The 23,459-nt window shown below is 42.9% G+C and overlaps 1 protein-coding gene across 1 annotated transcript in view; it reads right to left on the minus strand.

The window, feature by feature from the left end:
• Positions 1-999: 999 nt before the first annotated feature.
• Positions 1,000-23,459, minus strand: part of RELN (reelin) — a 473,567-nt gene continuing 451,107 nt past the window's right edge. The window contains exons 60-64 of the mRNA XM_045031243.1: positions 21,993-22,150; positions 20,762-20,981; positions 19,563-19,760; positions 19,034-19,132; positions 1,000-2,125 (exon numbers count right to left, since the gene is read on the minus strand). Coding sequence (XP_044887178.1) covers positions 2,029-2,125; positions 19,034-19,132; positions 19,563-19,760; positions 20,762-20,981; positions 21,993-22,150 — 772 coding nt within the window. The 3' untranslated portion in view covers positions 1,000-2,028. The remainder of the gene's footprint in view (positions 2,126-19,033; positions 19,133-19,562; positions 19,761-20,761; positions 20,982-21,992; positions 22,151-23,459) is intronic.

Here is a 23,459-nt window from a genome sequence, read left to right on the forward strand (position 1 = left end):
CTCTAGCTATATAACTCAATTGAACCAATTTGTCACCCACAAATATTTATTCAAGATAAATGTCTATGATTTTGAGAAGCATCTGATCGACTGTACTGGTCTCACTTATCTGGAGTGTGATTAATTCATACTCACCTTCCTCATTCCCTTATACTATTGTACTCGATAGAAAGTGTTTTTCTTGCCACGTAACAGCTACACATGCTACACATGCTGTATGTTGGAATGTGGTCCATCTGTTGACATGCTATGCCAAATAAAATTATCTTAAAGAAAAGAGTTTTAATATCTTGGATCTTTGTTCAGAAGGAGGGAGTTGGGACTTTGTATTATAATACTTTCAGTCTTATAATAAAAAACTATTATACTATTATACTATTTAATAATAGTTTGGTTAGGTTCTCAAAACTCTTTCCTTTGACTAGATCTTTTATTTATTTAAAAAAAAAAGATTGACAAGATTGAGAGTAAAGTAATTGTCTTAAAAAGGAATGGTCCAGTCCATAGTGAAGGACACTGGAAGTCTGAACTTCTGGGTTTTGTTCCTAGTTCTGCCAACTATGCATTATGTAACTTTGGCTAAGTCAAAGTTTTCAGTTATAGGTCCTAGAGTTAGCCCCTAGTGACCTGATTTTCAGAAGTGTTCAACACCCACATTTTCCATGAAATTGTATGGGATCAGCGTAAATATGGATTTAGGTGCCTAACTTTAGGTATCCAAGCTTGAAAATGTTTGTTCTTACTCACCTGCTCTCAGGTTTGCCACTTGTAAAATACTTACATATCTCAGATGTGTTATGGAGCTTCCTCAATTAATGTCTGTAAAGCACTTTGAGATTCCCAAAGGAAAAACCCTACTGAAGCACCATGTACTAAATATTAAAAAAATATTATACAGTCTTCATCTGTGTGCTATTGCTAGAATCTGAGTGAGCAAACCAAATCCCTTACAAATAATTTCATTTAGGACACAATGGCCTGAAAAATCTAACAACAAACTAGTTTATCAACTTTACTTTATTGAAGCATGGATCTTTAGCTTGGTTCACCATATAGTGAAACATTTTATTTATGATATTAGACAGCTTAGGGCTATAGGGGCATTGTAATGTTGCTGGTGTAGGTACAACTTTATCAGAAGATACAAACATGACCCGCAATAGAAACAAACACCAAATAGAACACGATGAAACGTTCACTTTACAAATCACTCCATTACTACAGACATCAAATGGCAGTTATTGTAAGTAAATCAGTCACAGAGAACTGTTTTACCTTTAGACAAGGAAATGGGAACTTCTGTTTGGGGTTTTATCCACAGCTGCTTAGTAAAAAAAATTAAATGTCAAGCATTCTTCTTATCCACAAAACAATGCTAACCAACAGACATATCAAAGAGTAAGACTGAAGGAGATCAACGTCTTTACAACTACTTTTGCAATTATCTTCTTGAGTAGGTATTGAAATTTGCTTTATGCATGTTATCAGAGTGTAAATAGCCCAAAAATCAGCAGCAAAATATTACAACAACATAACAAGTAAATACAGTGCCAATGTGTCATGTTGTAGAAGAGAATACAAAGAAGACAATGATAACTTAATCATATAAAATATGATACAGAGCTGAAATACAAGTGCATTTAAATAGCTATGTGACAAAGAATGTTAAATACTGTACTTAATATGTAGTTTTTTAAACATAAAATCTGAAAAAGTCTTTGTGCTTAAACTTTTTTCCTGTTAAACAGATTAGTTGCTTACTTCCCATACTGCCACTGTAACTGATATTACAACAGATCACAATTTTCACAGACACGTCAACATTAAAACATTTACCTATGAGAAAATAAGTCACTTCTCATTAGTTCACAGTGCGAAAAAGTGGTGTACACTCTGTCTTGAGAAAGGCTTTTCGTTATTCACCAAGCCAGTTGCAGAAAAGTCCTGATACCAGATGCAGTGCTAAGATTTAAAGAATGGAAAGCAACACATCACATGTTGTGAGGAAAATATAAATTTCTCGTTTCTTCATGGGTATCGTCTAAGTGACCTTCGTCTTCTGTTGTAGAAATGCCTGAGCCCATGTTGCCGTGAAAAATTCATCATGTAATTTTGTTTGCGAGTGCTGTTAAAATCAAAGGGTAGGGAGGAGGAAAAGAATGTCAGTCTCTTTGCATCCATTTTGAAATTGCCTTCTGACACATAAGCTGGGGGGCCAGATTCTCCACCCTCTTGTGCCTTGCACAGTGTTTTCTGCCTCTGCAAAGTGATGTAAAATACTACCATTTGCATCTGATAGCATGTTCGAACAATGACAATGACTGTACAAGGTGCAAGGCAGTTCAGAATCAGGCCACTCTGATTTTGCTTACAATTCAGTATTTCAGAACTAGAGCAAGAGTTTAAATTAATTATCACTGATGGGGGCTTAGGGCCAGATTCACTCAAGCTGTATGCACTCTATCCCCTCCCAACATAGGGCATTTCTCCAAGCCTGATTTATACTCCAAAAATCCTTGTCTCTCTCATTTACAGATTCCTAAATGGGAGAGATGCTGTCAACCCTTTTCCTCTTGAGTGCAGCAGAAAAATACGGCTCCACCTCACTAAAGTCTGGCTTTGCTATTGTGACGATTTGGGGAATCTGTTTGTACAACTTGTGAATTCAGGCCAATGTTACTCAGTTGTTGTTATGAAAATTTCTGTACCATTGACTACCTCTATATGTATGTGGTTCCACCCTTGCTGACGAGGGCTGTGTCACATTCCTCCCTCACCAGGCACAATGGGGGGTCATTAGAATGCCACAACTACTTATTCACAGGAAAGTACCATGGGACAATGGTTTAGCTCAGGGGTCTCAAACATGCGGCCCGCGGGCCGCATGCGGCCCGCGGAGCTCTTCCCTGCGGCCCGCGGAGCTCCCCAGGGGAGCTCCGCAGGGGCCCCCAAGAGAAAAGCGGAGGCTCCCGCCTCCGCCCCTCTCCTGGAGCCTCGGCGCATAGAGCGCCGAGTCTCCGTCCGAGCGCCTGAGCCCCGCCCCGATCCGAGCCGCGTGGGGAGGGGGCGGGGCTGGGAGCTCTGGGCTGAGCGCTGCGCTCGGCGTGGAGCTCCCAGCCCCGCCCCCTCACCACGCGGCTCTGAGCGGGACCGCCGGAGACGCGCTCGGGTAAGGGGGGGGGAAAGCGGGACCCGCCGGGGCCGGGCCGGGGGAAGGGAAGCGGGACCCGCCGGGGCCGGGCTGGGGGGGGGGGAAGGGAAGCGCTCAGGGCTGGGGCAGAGGATTAGGGTGCGGGGGGATGAGGGGTTCATGATGTGGGGGCGCTCAGGGCTGGGGCAGAGGATTAGGGTGTGGGGGGGATGAGGGCTCTGGCTGGGGCTGAGGATTAGGGTGCAGGGTCCTAGTGCCTGCCCTCCGCCAGTACTGGCAAGGCAGGCTTCCCTTACCCTGAGCCTCTCCAACCCCAAACCCTCAGCCCCAGCCAGAGCCCTCATTCCCCCGCACCCTAATCCTCAGCCCCAGCCCTGAGCACCCCCACATCATGAACCCCTCATCCCCCTGCACCCTAATCCTCAGCCCCAGCCAGAGCCCTCATCCCCCCACACCCTAATCCTCTGCCCCAGCCCTGAGCACCCCCACATCATGAACCCCTCATCCCCTGCACCCTAATCCTCTGCCCCAGCCCTGAGCGCCCCCACATCATGAACCCCTCATCCCCCTGCACCCTAATCCTCTGCCCCAGCCCTGAGCGCCCCCACATCATGAACCCCTCATCCCCCCGCACCCTAATCCTCTGCCCCAGCCCTGAGCACCCCCACATCATGAACCCCTCATCCACAGCCCTCACCCCACACTCCAAACCTCTTCCCTAGCCCTGAGCCCCCTCGCATCATGAACCCCTCATCCACAGCCCTCACCCCACAGCCCAACCCTCTTCCCTAGCCCTGAGCCCCCTCGCATCATGAACCCCTCATCCACAGCCCTCACCCCACAGCCCAACCCTCTTCCCTAGCCCTGAGCCCCCTCCTGCATCATGAACCCCTCATCCACAGCCCTCACCCCACAGCCCAACCCTCTTCCCTAGCCCTGAGCCCCCTCCTGCATCATGTACCCCTCGCCCTCAGCCCCACAGCCCTCACCCCTGCACTCCCTCCTATCCCCAAACTCTGTCCCAAAGCCTGCACCCCCACCCCCTGCCGCAGCCTGGAGCCTGCATCGAGCACAGAGCCTGCATCCAGACCCCCTCCCCCACCCAAACTCCCTCCCAGAGCCTTAGGCAGTAAATCTAAGTGCGTGTTTTGTCCTTTGAGTGAGGTGCATTACTGAGTGTATATATTTATTAAAACTGCGCGCGCTTAGGGGAGGAGGTGGAGAAGAGACAGGGCAGGGGCGGGGCCTCATGGAAGGGGTGAATTGGGGGTGGGGCCAGGGGCAGCAAGGGGGCGTGTCAGTGATGCGGCCCTCGGGCCAATGCACTAGTCCTCATGCGGCCCTCGGGGTCATTTGAGTTTGAGACCCCTGGTTTAGCTGAAGCCTAGAAGAATCAATTTTATCCTCTCTCTCTGCAGGAGGCTGGGGAGGGGGAGAGAGAGGAAAATCCTCAGCCAGAATAAAGGGACAGAGATGACAAAGCAGGGTTTCGAAAAGGGCTTATACGTGAGAACCACACAAGAAGTTTTGAGCAGGTGAGGGGGAAAAGACAAGCGATTTTCATGGCAAACATGGCCCAGTTTAGCTGCAGGACCAACCAAAATCAACAGGGCCAGCCAGAGGATTCAGGGGGCCTGGGGCAAAGCTATTCTGGGGGCCCCTTCCATAAAAAAAAAGTTGCAATATTATAGAATACTATATTTTTCTGGGGGGCCCTGTGGAGCCTGGGGCCTGGGGCAAATTGCTCCACTTGCCCGCCTCTCCTCTGGGCAGCCCTGAAAATCAAAGCAAACTGATCTGGGGAGGGAAAGATAGGAGCTCCATGGCTGAGAAGACAATCCATGAATGCAGAAGAAGGACCCTGGGAAAACCCACAGAGGATTCTGACCCCAACCCAAAGAATGCCCTGCAGTGTGTGTGTGTGTGTGTGTGTGTGTGTGTGTGTGTGAGAGAGAGAGAGAGAGAGAGAGAGACCTATTATATGCCCTTGAAGCGTTAACCCTGTGACCCCAGAGTGCATACCTGGCTGGTGTGCTGGGAAAGGGTGTGTTAAACTATGGGAGAGTGAGGGGTTAGCATTAGTCCCAGAGGCTAGGCAGTTGGACTAGAGGTCTAAGCTCTCAGGAGGGGATGCTAAAAAGATTTGCACACCACTAATGTGCCCAGAGACCTCAAACCGGGGCAGTGCCTGAACTCTCTTCAGACTCTAGAGCTTAAAGCACATGGAATCCAGAGTGGGATCCCTTACACGGTCTGGTGAGTAGCCACTTCCTACTGAGAATAAAATAAAAACACTGCTCCACCTCCCAAACAGATTTGCTAAGTAGCAAACCCTTGAACTACGAGACTTTGACTGAGTGAAGTTTTCTTTAAAAACCCCAACAACCCAAAAATCTTTAGAAGAGGATCAAAGAAACACATGGGAATAGAGTGACCAGATTTTAAATGATAAATCAAGACACTTTTTCATTTCCAACTAGGGCTCTTTCTTTGAAGACGGTAAGGCTAAATAAAACAAAGCAAAGGGAAATCCTGGGGCACAAGGGAAACAAATAGAAAATTCTGGAAAGTACCATGAAAAGTACCATGAAAAGTAAATTTCCTTACTGGCTGAATAGGATAGGAGTATTTGTGGGGCTAATATACATTACAACTGAATGGGTGGAGGCTGTTGTATCTAATCACTAGAAACTACCACTACCATCTAGACTTCAACTTCGTTTAAGGGAGAGGGGTATGGATGTTGCTATTTTTGGCCCTTTGGCTACACCAGTCCTAGCATATCGAATGGCCAGAAGATGGTGCAAGAATTTTGGTGCATATTATGTATAAATTCCATAAAAAGGCTGAGCTGTATTTAAATATAAACATAGTTAAAATAATCTACATTGAAACAGTTGTAATACATATAAACAGCTAATATTTGCCAAAGAAGCCTTTTCCCTTATGTTCAAGCCCTCACTTAGGTTGGGTGTCAGGAGATGCCACTTTCAGAGCTGGAAAGAATGAACTGGGAAAAAAGAGAGGTCTCTCTAGTGTTTCCTGCTGAGAGGCTGGTTTCTGAACAGTGTGCCTTGTAATATCTTTATCTGGCCAAAAGTTATAAATCCAAGCCAATATATTCCTGGTGTGGCTCCACTGATTAAATGCACTTGCACCAGAGATGTCTCTCCATGTTTCTCCTGGCAGCTTAATTCCTAACTGGTGGGAATGCCACTAGCTCCGGAGAAGAAGCTTATAACTTTCATGATGATTCAATATAGTTCTGCTCCTAAATGCAAACTTGCACATAACCCTGAAGAGACTCACTTTTGAGGCTACATGGCAATTCTAAGCTCTACCATCTGTGCTGGTGGAGTGGAACTCTGAACAGCTACATTTGGTTTAACTTTGTTTGCTTGTAATTCTCATTAGCACATTGGTGAATACAAGTCTCATTTAAAGTTACAAGCAAAATCCATCCAGAGTTATGAGAATGAAAAAATACATGTAGCACAGAATGCAAACATCTGACATTACTACAGCGCCTTTCAAGCCTATTGATCACAAACCACTTCACTATCCATATACACACATCACTATAAAGCAACCGGTTCTTGGTGAGGAGCGTGGCAACCACTATGGCACAACACTGGGAGGAGAGGGGACAGATACATTGGCCAGAACCCTGGGGTGAAACCCCTGCTTTTAAAAATGCAAAGAATGTGTCATGGGGAATTTAATGTCCATACATTGCAGCAAGGGCCTAATTTGTGAAGTCTCATCAGAGAGATCCCACACAAGAAACTGCGCAGAATGAATTTATCTCAGAATAATAAAGGACACTGTTGACTCTATTGGACTTTGATGCTGTTCTAGGAAACCCAAGTATCATAATCCTGATGCTTAAGGCCACTGCACTATCCCTTCTGGACACTATTTGCAAAAAATATTAATATTCCCTCAAGGCTATGCTAGAAGCCATTTTAGTCCAACATCCACAATCAGATCCTATGAGCAACCAACAATACTGATGGTTGCCAGCATGAGAAAACTCAGTGATTCAGCAGAACAACTGCTACCCACCACAGGATGAACTGTCATAGGACCTGATCCTATCTTTTCTAGTTTCAATGAATGCAGGATCAGGCCTATAAAGATCAAGTCTCAAGGTCAGATTCACCCTTGTGGATGCAAGGGGGTGGGGTGCAATTTTCAGCCCTATGCATCCATGAGGGGAACACTGACTGCACCAGAGTGAGGGAGATTCAGTCCAAGGAATGCTACCATAATTCCCTGGGGTGATTCCATGGAAAGACAACAATACGTTCTGGTGGAGTCCATGCAGCTTCTGGCTGGTTTGTCTCTGCCCCTCCAGGGCTGATCAGCCTGCTTTGGAGGTAGTGGGGGTTAGTTTTGGTCCCCCAGTGGTGAAAAGGATGCTGGTAGCTTGGCCTATTTACCTCTGCTGCAGGTGGACTGTGGGCCTCTGTTGCTGGAGGTCCACAACCCAGGGAGTTCAGCAAGTCCTAAGTTTTGTTATAAAGGTGATGCATGAAACAAAAAACTGGCAGCAGGTGTCACAATTACCTCTCTATTTGGGGAGCTAGGGCAGGGTGGTGAGTTTTCATTGTGAATGAAATCATAAACGCTCAGCTTGCAATCAATTACCCCCTCCCTTCCAAGTGCATACGCTTATTTTTAGTGAATATGACTCCTAAGGAAAAAGATTAAATACACGTTTCTCAAAATAAGCATGAACCTCCATGGGCAAGAATAGCTTTTACTGTTGTATAAAGAAACCACCTGTATAAAATTGACTTCAAAATTATCCCCTTTCCAACAACTAACTGAGAGCTTAATTTACTAGACTACACTAAAATAATTGATGCTATAACCCTGCCCGCCCAGTTTTTCAAGCCATGCAGCTTCTGGTGGGAATGGATACAATACAAACTCTTGCATTGTTACAGTAGCTATTATGCCAGAACATCTTTCATTTAAGAGGTGGTTTTTGTTGAACATTTGTTGAACACCTGGCTTTTACCCAGAAAGGGAAGTTCTGCACTACAATAATTTATTATAGTTTTGTGTGAGACTGACAGTGATTAGCAAAGCTAATGTTTCCTGTGCACCTTTATTTTCCTGCCACCTTATAATCTAAGGCAAATCAAATACGTTTTTAAGAAGAACAAATAGCTCAAAATGTTCTTTAACAATTCTTATTAATACACTATCATCTCCATCTAACACTGCTTACCACCTTAAATGTAATGACACTAACAAGACTTAAGCAACAATAATTATGCTACAGACATTTTAAGGAAATAAATGAAGAAATTTATAAAAGGTTATCATGTGAGTTATAGGCCAGAAGCAGTTGCTTAGTCTTTGACTTAAATTCAATCTATTAGTGGTATTTTCCAAGGTGGTGAAATGTATTTGTTGTGTGCCTCAAGGAAAAGAGTTCACATGTTTTACTATGTTAAATCAAAACTGTGCAGTACAAGGAAAAAAGTAAGGTATGAAAACAAAACAAAACCACAAAACAACAATTAAGCTAATGGTCAGTCCTTTAGTTGGGCTGATAGGATCCAATCTCACTCCCACTGAAGTCTGTGGTAGTCTTCCCACTGACTTTGGTAGGAGTTGGTTAGGGCTTGAAGGGTTGATTCAATGCCCAGTGAAGTCAATGGAAAAATTCTCATTGCCTTCATAGAAGTTGGATCTGACCTTTGGTGCAGCATATAAGAGTATATTCTGCTATCTGTGGGCTGGGGTGGAGGTATATGCATATCATTTTATTAACTATAATGGAAGTTAACTTCATAAATTGATACGAGAACAAAGTCCAATAGTACTTTATAAGATCACTTTAATAGCTATATCATAAAGCCATTGCAGAAAAGGTAATTCTGCATTTATTGGATTTAGTGTCTGTAAAGAAGCCCTTTAATGTTTTTATATAGTGGTACGGAACTTTATTTCTGTTTTTTAGAAATAAACAGATTTGTCATTAAGACTTATGAAGATGCTGCTGTTACTATTTATATTGTAACAGTATCCATAATGTGCGAGGTGCTGTAAAGATATATGGGGAGAAACAATCCCTGCCTCAAATACTATGGGATCTGAATAGAATCATTTCAGTCGCAAAGGGAACTTAGACACCATTTACAATTTCAGTGAAAGGGCACAATAAACTTTCCAAGGTTCATCAGCATGCACTGATCCTTTGGTGCATCTTCGGTGCACTTACCAGATCATTGGATGAAGGGTACAGATGAAAAAAAAATCTCCCAAAGACTAGTTATCTGTGGATCATTTGACAGAATGAATAGTAACAAAACTTAGGAAGCAATTATTGCACAATCCAATCTGTCACCTTTTTAGGGCAATCTGCTTGTATTTAAAAAATATATGGGGGCCGATACTGCCCTCACTTACACTAGTAAATTGTAAGTAATTCCAACGAAGTGACTGGAGTTGCACCACTGTACACGAGAGCAGATCTGGCAGACATAGTCTAATGCAGAGCCATGTTGGGTATGCTCAGTAAGCATGAACAATAAAGCAATTTATGAGGAGTTACTCTGTATGTGTCTTTTAAGCCTCAGCAATTTAACATGATTTGTTTAAAATATAAATTTCTTAAAGTACATATTGGACTATTATCCTGCATTTTTTTGTTTTTAAATCAAACATGGCCAAGCGAATAAGAACATTTGGTAAATAATATGTACCTATTCTAAGACCATTAATTATTTTTATTTGTTATTTATTTTTTTAACTGTCATGGCACATCAGAAACAAAGGCTTCTGGATGCCAAACCAAACTTTAACCTAAATCAAGCCTTTGAAAAAATGAAAGGCAACATGGTCTGATAAATAAATATAACAGTGTTTAGCATGAGTTACAACCTCCTTAAGAATGGTGACAGACTCCAGGCAAAACACTGGACCCGCTGAAGTCAATGGCAAAACTCCAATAGGATCAGTATTAAAACCTATGTCTCTAGCTACTATGGTGATTAGAAATGCCTAGCTGCATAACTATGGCTGTACAAAGTGACGCTGTTATAATAAGCAAAAAACCCACCCAATAAATACTTATTGCTGTTTTAGTTACATGGGCATGCATCACTGCATATATTTATTGTACATGTTTACGGACACACAGGTGATAATTTTGGCCTTAATTCTGTAATTTTAATTTACTGAAAATAGTGGAAATTTTACATCAGGTCTAAGGGCCAGATCCTGCAAGTTGTTGAGCATCCTCAGTTCCAACCTACTTCAAGGATTGCTGGGAGCACTCAGGAACTCTACCATGATCAGGGCTCTCAATCCTTAGTTACAATGCCCACTGTCTTAACTGAAAGTTTGCTTGAGGGAGGTGAACATATCCTGCAAACTTTAACTCCTCATGGCACTGAGAACCCTGCAGAATCAGTCTGTGAGGAACTGTTGCAGGGTTTGGGCCTTTATGAGACAGCAATGCATGCTCACTTCTTTGAGAGTACAAATGGGGCCGATCCCTTTCCCATAAAATATCATCATCGACAAAATACAGGGTTAGAGTCTTTAAAAATACCGTAGCTGTACTACCAACATATATTTGATATTATTTCAGGGAAAGTACTTACCTTACTCTAGTGTAAAACCAGTGACAGCAAATAATGAAATACAACACAAATTAGAAAATGCCTTTCAATGCATGCAGCACTGTGACTAGTCATAAAAGCCTGATGAGGTTTAGAGGCAATATAGGACTTTTCATCTCTTTTGAAAATAAAAATTGAACAAATTATTTCCTGATTTTTAAAATCAACATTTATATTTTTATTTTCTATAAAAATTCATCATGCAATTTTTTTTAGAAACATAGTAAAAGACAGTCTTAAAAGCACAGTCTGCACCCTACTAAATTTGGCATAAATCTTGTAAATACAAAGCTAATGCCCTAACATTTTAATTGTTCCTTTTCTTTATTACAAATATTTTTAACAATCTTGAGTGAAATGTTTCAAAGCATTGCTTTCTGCTAAAGGTATGAAGCAAATGAAAATGTTTTTCCACATGAATATGTTTTGTTACGGCTAGAAGATACAATTTGTATTTGAATATTGCAAAAAAGCATAAAATTCTTTGCAACAAATGCAACACAAAATCCTCAACAAATCATTTGTGCCAAAAGTGTAAGATTATCTCAACAATGAATTGCATGAAGTGATGGTTTATGGAGGGATTATTTCTGTGTTTATTATTGCAAAGTTAACCCCTCCCCCCCACACAAAAATTTTGGGGCCATATCCTACATTTCTTGCACAACTAAAATTCCCAAGGATGTCACTGGGAGTTTTGGGTGCTTAAAGAATGAAGGATCAGACCCTTAGTTTGCAGTTTATTCCCCTTCTGTTCTGAATACATTTATCAGAGCTCACTATTTCTTTATAAGTTAAGGGCCCACCCTGTTTACAAAGAAATGGCTTTTCAAGAAGCACATGCAAAAAAGGTGTGTAGTTTTATTGTGCAGCAGACAGACTGTGAATTATATGTAGAGAAAAACTGAAGTGCAAATGCAATGCAGAGCTGGATGCAGGCCGTTTTTAGGGTAGAGGTACTTGGGCACAGAATAAGCATTCTTCTTTTAGGAGTGGAAGGCGGGGGATGGGAGGTAAGGGAGAATTACCGTATTGTCCCGAGTATAGGCCGCACTTTTTCCCCCTAATTTAAGTCTTTAAACTAGGGGTGCGGCCTATAAGCGGGATCTTGCAAAAAAAAAAAAAACCAATAAAAATACTTTCAATCCCAGCCGCGGCCCGGACTCAGAGCGCTCTGGGCTGCCCGCCGCGGCGGGGCGCCCAGAGCGCTTTCAATCCCAGCCGCGGCGGGGAATCAGAGCGCTCTGGGCTGCCCGCCGCGGCGGGAAGCCCAGAGCGCTTTCAATCCCAGCCGCGGCAGGGAATCAGAGGGCTCCGGGCTGCCCGCCGCGGCGGGAAGCCCAGAGCGCTTTCAATCCCAGCCGCGGCCGGGAATCAGAGGGCTCCGGGCTGCCCGCCGCGGCAGGGAGCCCAGAGCCCTTTAAATCCCAGCCGTGGCCGGGAATCAGAGCGCTCTGGGCTGCCCGCCGCGGCGGGGAGCCCAGAGCCCTTTAAATCCCCACCGCGGCCGGGACTCAGAGGGCTCTGGGCTGTCCGCCGCGGCGGGGAGCCCAGAGCCCTTTAAATCTCAGCCGCGGCGGGGAATCAGAGTCCCAGGTTTTCTGTGGCTCCACCCAAGTCACCTACATTCAGACCCATTCCAGGGTAGCAGAAACAAGTCCAAACAAAAGTCCAAATTAATAATTCTTCTGCCCTCTTGGGCTACCGTTCTCTTCTCTACTTAAAAATCCTGTCTCAGGGCTCCCTCCCACAGGAGCCTACATTACTCCCGCTGTGAATTTCCCTCTGTAGAAAAGTCCTGCCTTCCCCCAGTCTCTCCCTAGATCTTGCCCCCATTTTTTCCAGGGCCCACCACGGGTACCAATCCTGTCCCTCTGGCCTTCCTTAGTCTGCCTACCCCAGGCCTTTCCCAGGGAGGGAATTCCTTATCTCCTCTCTCATGGGTCTTCCCTCCACAACTGAGCTCCCTCAGTTAACTTATTAGGCCTTGCTCTGCCTCTTCTGGCCAGGAGGCAGTTAATTAATCAGCCACCCTACAGATGCAGAGCATGACTAACTGGAGTGTTTGTCCCTTATCTTGCAGGTGATGGGGATTAAGCCCCATCGCACCAATCTAATCCAGGTTTTTAAACTATAATTTGAAAATATGAATTTTTTGGTGAGTTTGCACACAGCCTAAGATTTTAGTGAGAAAAATAGGCCTTTACAAATTGCATGTGTATATTTTCTTTAAGTTAAAAAAAGTTAAAAATTTAATTTTTTTAAAATAGCACCAAACTTTAAGGGTGCGGCTTATAATCAGGAGCGGCCTATACTCGGAACAATACGGTACTTTCTTATCCTAAGAAGGGCCACATTCATTGATCATGTAAGAAATCTGCCCAAAACTTTCTTCAAAAGTACAGAGAACAAGTATGCTGTATTAACAAAAGAAAACTCGGTTTAAAGGGACAAGATGACTTGATAGCAATTTCATCCCCACTTTATAGGTCCACCACTATTAAAACAGTTTGACAAATGATTAGCTGGCAAGATCATGCCAATATATACTATATTCATAATAGCTTCTATATTCACTCTGAGCACTATTTGCAGCTGCATTACAGGACTAGGAATATTTTTGTTGTATTAATTGAATGATTCAAAGAAGTATTACAGATAGACCCTTGTTTCCAGACTTACTTATTGCACACATAGGTTTTGCATGTGCAAATTAACTGCCATTCTAAATATTGGCATATTTGTTTGTGCAATCTATCTTGGGAGAAGAAAAAAAAATTGCCTCCACAAAAGGAGAGGCGAGGCTTGTGGAAATGTAGCCCATGCAGTGTCTGCTGCTCACAGGCTAGTGGTATGTTTGTGTTATCAGAATCAGGAGTCAATCAGAATGAACAATATATAATAATCCTCTTTATAACTCAGCTATAAACTATGTTCTGGATGCTAAATTGGCATGGAGTCTCATGAGAAAATTAATTTTAAATATTTGGAGAGATGAGAAGAGCCAAAGCATCAAAATAGAAATTATAAGGTCATGTAAGTATAAACATATTCATAAATGTAACTCTAGAAACTGCTTTATTGCTAACTGATTAAGTGGCCACTAGAGGGCACTGTAGGAGGGAGTAGGGAACATTTGTAAATTGCTGGAAAGCAGAATCAGACCAGCACTCTTGCTTCCAATGAGTCCCTACTGACCACAACATCCCTGGAGGGTGCCACTACTCCCAGCCTGCTCTCTATGTCCCTCACTCTTCTTGAAGGTGGGAATCTTCAGGGGACAGTGAGTGCCTACCAGCAGCAGATGCTGGGGGTGAGGAGAAGCTGGCATGGAACCTACAGTCATTCAGTGCATGTAGGCCAACTGGCAGTGATTAGAGGTGGGCTGGGAGAATCTGGCTGTCTGCATGCTTAGGGAGGAAAAGTAGTGAAAGCAAGGGTGGGTTAGAGAGAGGAGACATGGGGAGTTGTGGTAAGAAGGGTGCACCTCAATACAGAATGCTGAGAAGTTTAGAGAAACAAGATGGGTGAGGTAATATCTTTTATTGGACCAACTTCTGTTGGCAAGAGAGACAAGCTGATCTGAATGACCTGAAGAAGAGCTTTGCATGGCTCGAAAGCTGGTCCAATAACAGACATTACCTCACCCACCTTGTCTCTGTAATATTCTGGGGCCAACACGGCTATGACTGCATTGCACACGACAAGAGAAGAAGTATTGTCATCCTCAGCAGCCTAAGGATTAAGATGCTTACTAAGATACTTTTATAGCTTTAAAACAGTTTGAATTTAATAACTTAAGATCCAGATACTCTGGTCTCACTGAGTCACATCCAGAGCAGAATATGGGGCAGGAGTCAGAGATTACTTAATCCTTCCTTTGTGCTCTCCTAGTCCTATGGAAAGCTAAGTACTGTTTTTATTCCTGACATCAAGCTCTAACCATGAGCGCCGCCAGCTTTTTTGCTGCCCTAGGCGGCGGAAGGTCCCGCCCCCGAAATGCTGCCCCCGACAGAGCGGCAGAAGGTCTGGCCACCGCGACCGCCTCCCTCAAAATGTTAGCGCCCTAGGTGACCGCCTAGGTCGCCTAATGGGTTGCACCGGCCCTGGCTCTAACTCACACTGGCTACAATGGCCCTTCTGTGGCTGTGGCCATTCTGCTAGCACAGGACTGCCGGAGTTCAAGGTGCTCTGGTCATGGTCTCAATTCCCCAACATGCCTCCTGTGCTGGACAAGGAATATGCTGCATATAGCTTGAATAGCCTGCTCTACACCAGCAAGAGAGTGCCCTATGCAAGAGGAATCCCCACCTGCTCCCGGTTGGCTTTCCAGTCCCTGTGTGCCATGGCAGAACAAAGGGGTTGGACTGGGAGATGAGGAGCTGGTCTTTAATTTGCAGCCCTCAACCCCCTGCCAGAGAAAAAGGAATATAAAGTATGATCATAGTATGGTTTAATATTATGGCTGGAATAGTAAGGTTTATAATCAGATGGTGTATATAGTGTTTATACCATCTCCTCCTGGGAAGTTTGAGATGTATGTGGGAGCTCCTCAATACACACTGACAACACGGATGATTAGATTTTTAAAATGAAAAATCAGGACATCTGTCTCCTGGGGGTAGAGCAAAAGAAGGCAGGGGAGGGGATGATTTTGGTGCAGGGCAGGGAGGTGTACACAGGATGGTGAGAGAGAAGAGTGTGTCCACTCCTTGATTTGTGCCTACTCCTTGATTTGTGCCTCAGCCATGCAATGCCTCTCCCTCTCCTTCACCACACTGTGCTTCTGGCTCTATGTGTTGAGTAGGGGTAGTTTGAGAACTTGAGCAGGAGGGGACTCGCTGGGAGGTCTCCTTGGGAGCAGGACAGGTTGTCAACATACGACAGACCTGGCCAGGGCTAGTCCTTGAGGTGCACTCAGCTGGCCTGTGAACACTGTCACCAGCTCAGCTAACTGGTGTCTCTTTCAGGTGGCCAATCTGCAGGGGTTACAAAAATGGGGCGAAACTCAAATTTTATAAAACAGACAGGGACCATCAGAGAGGCCCTGAAAACAGGGATATTCCTGGTTTTCTGGGACATATGGTCACCCTACATATGAATCATTAGCTATTTGCTGACTAATACTTAGATAATACCCTCCCAGAAAACACTAGCAAGGGGACTGGGGTGGGGTGGAAAATTATGAGAAGATTGCCTCTTGACTTTTTCCTTGGATCAAACCATTGTGGAGGTAGGTTTTGTTCTCTTGCAGAGCGGGCAGCAATTCTGTGCCCATAATCCATGGATCAATACAGGACGCAACTCTACCATTCCCTGTGGTTTCCTGACAACTTAGCTCCAATGAATGCCCCCGGCATAGGGTATTTTTGTGTGCAGAATTTAGTTTGTAAAGCCAAATTATGAGATGACATAGCTGGTGGTGTAAGTGACAAGTTGAGATGGAAAGGCAGGGCTGCAGCAGGACAAGCAGTCTATGGAGAAGTGGAAGAAGGTTTAGGGTAAAGCTGCTCCTCCATTACTTTTAATTAAAATATTTTATTTAACCCTTTCAGAAATAAAATAGAGCACAAAATCGCACCTGTTGGTTGGTACAGCTCTGCCTCTCTACCTCCTTGGCATCTGCTACCCCAATTAATACTTGCTTACACTGATTTACTGATAAAGAACTTACACCACCATGTTCTGGGGCTGTGAATATGACCCAGCATATCAACTTTCCTGTGCTTCCAGGACCCATTTTCTTCCTTATCCTCTCTCTTTTTCTCTCAGTTATTGAAAATCCCAAGGAAACTCAGATATTACAAACAGTATATGTCTAGAGAATCAAGGAGAATTAAGAATTAAAGATAAACTGTATTCATAATACAAATTGTGATGCTTAATGCGTGGATGTAAGACCATCCAGCATTAATAGTAATAATGGTAATAATTAACATTTATATAGAGGTTTTCATCTGTACTTCTCGAAGCACTTTACAAAAGTGGTTATGTATCATTATCCTGATTTTGAAAACGGGGGAAACTGAGGTGCAGAGAGGTAAAGTGACCAGCCCAAGATGACACAATGAGGTACCAGCAGAGCTAGGAAGACAACCCAGTCTCCCAGCACCTGTTCCAATATCCTGTATCCACTGCATGCTATTTCCCGCCCTTGGCAAGCTAAGCAAGAGTTGGGATTTTGAGTGCTCTGAGTTTGTGCTATAGCTGAATGTTATTTAAAAGATTTTTTTTTATGTAATATAGAGAATATTCAGATTAACTACAGTTCTAACCAGTGCAGGTACAGGGAGATACAAAGAGGTCAGAACTAATTAACTACTAATTAGTACCCGCCATATGTGCCATTGTGTAGCATTTTTTAAATCCTGAGAGCAGCATATCTTACAGTATTGTGATTAGCAGGGTTTTTGATTCTACATCTGGCCTTTTACTAACATACTGCTATAGCTCTGTATGTACCAATATCTGCTGTGGAAGTAAACAGTTTATTTGTAATGATCTGTCTACCTTGAGAGATTGTGACCTAAATTCTGACAGGCATATAGGCGCTCACCTGAAAACCTATATCCAATATCCAATGCAGAGAGCAAAGGTTGTTCTCTCTGTTCTGGTTTTGCCCAAAACTCAGAGAAAGCCCTCAAAAAGTCCTCAACAGGAGCAATGGGGAAGAGGAGGGAGCATGGTCTGCATAATTCCTCTTCTGGACAAAGCAGATATACTATTCCTACAGTATATTTTCTATTGCTTTCTCCAGTCTAGTTTTAAAGTATCTCAAGTGATGGGGCTTCCACTACTTTTCTTGGGTGACTCTCCTACAGCATGATGGGTCACATTGTCAGAGAGGTTCTCCTGGTATTCAGCCTAAATTTTCTTCTTCCAAATTCTCTCATTTTTACTAATTATACTCAATTTCAGTATAATCAATGGTTAGATTGCTTAATTTTTTTTTCAACTGCTTTTCTCCTTTTTTTCAACTTAAAAAATACATTAAAGCAGAGAGAAGTGGGAATGTTGCATAAGCATCTGTACTTTTCCTCAGCTCAAACACTGCCCTAAATAATTAGCATTGGGTGTTTACATCCTTAGTCATTGGGAGATGCCAAGAACCATGTCCATCCCTCTGTTCCTTCAAACTTAAGGGTAATGTTATGAAGGCAGAGCCCAGCAAGGTGTGTGTAAAAGCAGTGGAGCGGATACAGCTACTTAGTGTTGGGATCAGAATGGCTTTTGTTCGGGGTTGATATGAAAGCCATGCAAGCTGGTACGCCTCAGTGGAAAGCAGAACAGGGCTAACTAGAGATCAAGTAATCCAATTTGCTACTGTTACAAAACAATACTTGTGCTGCCTCTACTAGTTTGAATTTAAAGACAGAAACCTCATTTTTATAATTACTAAATCTGGATGTTATCCAAATCTAGTTTCTATGCTGATTTTTTAAAGTTTTTCAATATAAATGAACATTTGAACCTATCTATCGGGAAGACACGCTTCTCTCTGCCAACCACTGTCAGTGATGAGTCCCAGCCCGTCAAGGCACTAGCATTTCAGCTCTACTGGAACTAAATTGTTAAAGAAAAAGCAGATAATCTCTCTGTGATGTAATACAGTAAAAATGGGTTAATACTGAGAGTGAGACCCATTTTATTAATGGGGAAATCAATATGGTGAAGACACTTTACTTGGTAAAATCTTGACGGGGGATGAATATAGAGCTTGGATCATAGGAACCTGATATAGTGAACCCTGTTTCTGAACAGTATCCTTCTTACTAAAAAAAGGAAATGAATACGGCATTAGTTACTAATGCAATTTTTCAGAGCCTGATTCAACAACATTACTCTGTACAAAGAGCAATACAATAGACTATTTTGTATCTTTGAAAGGACGTAAATCAACTTTATATGGCAGCATAGTTGCTGAACACACACATCCTTTCAGATATCACATCATAAAATGTTTCAAAGACCTTGATGATTTATATGAATACACCAATATTTAAAGATGCTAAAGTCCATGCTTTCCCTTCTGCATTTCTCCATGATGCACAATATGCTCCCTTGGTCTGTACCTTTATTTCCTGGTTGCCTTAAATGCTGACCTTTGCAGTCAGTGGAGAACATAAGCAAAGAATGATTTTCGGAGAACATTTCTTACTGAGTTTAACATTCATGCCATGCTGAAGGAATGTCAATGCTTTTTGAGATGGAGATGTTATGAGGTGAATCTGATACTCACAGGACGACTTCTACATGGTCCAAAGCCCACTGATCATGACCTGTTCCATTGTGACGGGGCTGCCACCAGCGCAGTAAGACTCCTTTCATTCGTGCCTCCCTATGGTTGCAAACAGAAGTACCAGCTAGATCTCCATACCAAGAAGGATCCTTTCCAGCCTGCCTATCCACCCCCAAAAATACTAAAAGCAAAACCAAAATATTATCCATGTGCTCCTAAACCACAATATACAGCATTCATAAAGAGTTAAGGGGAAACAATATAAATACTGTTAGCTTAAACTGAATTGATCCAGGAGACAAAAACAAGGTTGAGATGGCTTATTCTTTTATATTTTAAATTTAAAGTAAAGATTTTGCACTTATTTTAATTATACCAAAGGACTGCAGGCTACGCTTTTAATTATAACTATAATTATCATCCTTTTCCTCCACATTCTCTTGTCTCCTGTCTTTTCCTGCACAGATTCCTTTCTGCAGGAAATTTATAGTATGCATTTAGAAGTAATGTAGTGTGATTGGGTACTTACAGTGGAACATTGTAAGACACTCTTTGGGCTTGTATAAAGTCCTTTGGCTGATGCTGTGCTATTACTTGCCATGTAATTCCATTATTTACACTGTACTGGAGTAGAACTGCCTTGTCCACCGTATTCGGATCACTCAGGTTGGTATTGCAACTCTCTGTTTGTGAAATGCTTCCAATTTGTAAAACAAACATTATTTTGCTGTAAAACAGAGGGAACAATGATTTTTAATGTATGCAATGTATTAAAGTAGGAGTGAAAACATTGCCAACTTGTAATTATCCTTTTTAAAAAATACAGAACTTCAAGAATAATTACTATTAGCAAACAAATAAACTGCTGTAATATCCATAAAACACAACCCCTTTTCTCAGTAATAATATGCTTTGTTAACGGTTCTCTGTTTAAGTATAATTTTAACATTCATCTGTGTAATTGGAGGCAATCAATCCATGATTACAATGTAACTGCTCAAAAGTGAGGTGTATCACCAATGCCAAAAAGTCAAATAGGAACATGTACAAAAAATAAAAAGGGAAAAAACAAAGGACAAACAACAATAAGTGCCTTCTAAATCCTTGTTTAGGTACCGAAATAAGAAGTTAAATATTATGGATAACATTTTGGCAAATTTGTGGAAAGGTCCTAATCCTAATTTTGCCTTTTACAATTGGCCTCAGTGATAAACACAGTATCCTGTAAGCATTCCTTCTATTAAGTACCAAACTTGACAGATTTCATTTTGCACTCTATAGCCAGAGAAACAGCAGAGATGAAAAAGGTGTTCTTGTTAGCTGGTAGGTGAATGTAATTGTAGTTTACCAGTAATACCGGAAGTGGGTCTGTCATTACTGTTAGCATCCTCACTCACTAACGGTCCAAACAGTCCGGTGTCCAGTCTCTGCCAATGGCCTCATCTTCAGTGCTGGCTGTGCATACAGTGCTCTCTTGGGTGTGCTAAAACCATCTGACCTTTCCAGCCAACAGTCACTTCCTATTCCCTGACAAACTCCCAGCTGACAGTTGCTAAATATTTTGTTGCCCTTAATTTTTTGCTGCTGAAAGGTGTATGCCAACCCGGTAGAGCCATCCTTCTTCATCGTTATCATTGGAACCTTACATGCCATTTCATTTTTATAAATAGTTACTTCTGTCATGAGCAGTTAAGGTTGTTTTTCAAATGAATAGTAAAGTGTTGTTACCTTGCTCGGGTGAGATCCAGAGGTTTAGTAATAGCTTGCCTTATCTGACATCCGTTAAAGTACAGTGAATCTCCATGGGCATATGGTGCCAGCTGTCCACATCCATTCCCTATAACTCCACCCTGAATAGTTTCCCAGTTTATTTCAGTGACTCTTTCAGATTCAAAGTTATCTTTAATGTAACTGGGAAGCTCATGGCTGAAAACAGAGCAGTCATCACCTAAAAAGGACAAGGCGAAGTTATAATACAGACAAGTATCGAAACATTGAGAAAAAATGACTGAATTCAATTGGAGATTCAACTTGTTGTAGTTACTGCCACAGGCAGGGCCCTGTGTATAATATGATTGCACAGTGGCATACATTGCTTCCTAATTGCAGATTATGCTCAAACTGTTGTATAACTGTGCATGAGAATCTAAGCTTTCATTTAAAAAAAATAAGGGCATGATTCTCTTCTCATTTACAGCAGTGTAACTACATTGACTCCAGTAGGATTTGCACAGTAACAGGGAGAGGAAAATCAGGATCGAAGTCTCTAGTCTTCCTGTTTGCAATGAAAACCTTCAAAATGTGAACCTAATGTAAACCAATGCAGAGATGTCTGCCTAAGTCTGCAGGAGGCCTGAAACAATTGCTTTAATGGAAATGTCTCTAAGATAGCCAGGACTCAGTGTTATGGGGCTCAATCCTGCAAAGTGGTAGCAATCTGGCCCTGATCCAACAAAGCACTTAAGCAGTTTAGTGGGACTACTCATGGACTTATAAGCACATGCTTAATTGGGTCGATGGCTCAGGACCCAAGCGCTGTACTTGCAGGACTGAGCTCTTACAGGTCAAAATAAAAAACTTGAATACAAACTGGAAGGCTGCGTACTCTGTGAAATGAACACAGGTGTAACATGGTCTCTGTGTGGAGTAGCAGAGTAAGCAGCCAGCCACATTCTGTGCTTGGTGAGGTCTGAGTGGCCTTTAAGTGTAGCTCCACGTAGAATAAGTTACAGTAATTCAATCTATATCTGGAGGTAAAAAAGGGCAGGGATAGCTCTTATTCAAAGGTGAAAAGTCTTTCTGTTTATGAATTTGTATCTTGTCACTTGTTACTGAGGCACTCCAGTGCTGAGTTAGTAGGTTTGGCTGTGTCTCTACTTTATTTGTTTCATTTTGAGCCAGATTAACATATATACATACATACATATATATACATATAAAGGAATATAAGAAATAAAACCTTGGTATCTTTCATCACAAATGCAAATGGCTCCAGTAGTGCAATATCCATGACCACTGCAGAGTTTAGGGCACGCTTCTCCAATGTACACATGATCTATTGCCCAGCTTTGCCTCTCTGTTTCCTCCCCTTTTTGAATCCACCTGAACTGAGTCGCACTACAAATACCAAACAACACAATATCATATTATGTTGCAGACAGCACTTAAGCATTTCTGTACAGAAACATTCAATCATATGGACACACGCTGAAAGAGAAAAAATGCCTGGTAAGAACGCTAGATTTGCATTTTGGGGTGAGGCACAGGGGAGACTGAAGTGACTTGCTCAATGTCGCACACTGAGTCAGCGGAAGAGCTCAGAGAATAGTACCCAGAAGTCCAGGCTCCCAGTTTCCAGCTTTCACCAGAGGGCCAGACCGCGCTAAAGAACACCAGCACACTTTGTTCCATTGAAATGGAATTTTATATTGATGGGCCTCATCCTGCAAACATTTGCTACTCATTCTAGGGCCCACTTCTGTAAGTAGTCCCACTGCCTTCAGTTAAGCAGCTTTAGGATTAAATAGATAGCAGACTTTGGCTAGTCTGCACTATGAGATGGGGCTGTGATTCCCCTGCTTGTGCTAGCTCACATCAAGTTGCACGGTAGCACAGGTATCGACAGCAGAGGTATGGCTTAGCTGTGCTGAGTACCGGTTTCAATGAGGTCTGAACTCTGCCATGCCTCTGCTGCTGCTACCCTTTCTATTGCTATTTATACTTGCGCTAGCTCGATGAGACCCAGTGCAAATATGTGTACACAACCAGGGGAGTCACACCCCTAGCTTGTGCCGTAGACAGAGCCTCCGGCTAAGAGCTTCAAAAATAGAAGTTACGCTCCTAAATGCACACTGAGACCCTTCTGTGATTTTCAAAAGCTTTGGGAGCCCAACAGCTCCTAGGAAGATAAACTGGAGCTGTTGAGTGCTCAGCACTTTCCAAAATCAGTTTCCAGGATATGGGTTTAGAAGCCTAATTTCAGATTTCTATTTTTGAAAATACTGCCCAGGGTCTAAAGCAGCCGTTCTCAAACGGTGGGTCCGGGCTCCCTTTGAATGGGGTCGCCAGGGCTGAAGCCCGAGCCCCACTGCCCAGGGCCAAAACCCGAGGGCTGAAGCCCTGGGTGGTGGGGCCCGCTGCCTGGAGCTGAGGCCCTTGAGTTTCAGCTCTGGCCCCCTTGCCCGGAGTGGTGGGGCTCAGGCTTGGGCAGGCTCAGGCTTCAGTCCCCCCTCCTGGGGTCGGGAAGTAATGTTTGTGGTCAAAAGCGGGTCATGGGGCAATGAAGTTTGAGAACCTCTGGTCTAAAGGTTTACATTGGTCTACAATTATAAATCCCAACCTGGAAACCAGTTACTGCCAATATTAGTGCTTGCTAACATTACTACCCTGATTGGCTTCAATGGACTACTCAAAGTAATAAGTATTT

This window comes from Mauremys mutica, chromosome 1 (genome assembly GCF_020497125.1).
Source record: "Mauremys mutica isolate MM-2020 ecotype Southern chromosome 1, ASM2049712v1, whole genome shotgun sequence".
NCBI classification, from domain to species: Eukaryota; Metazoa; Chordata; order Testudines; family Geoemydidae; genus Mauremys; species Mauremys mutica.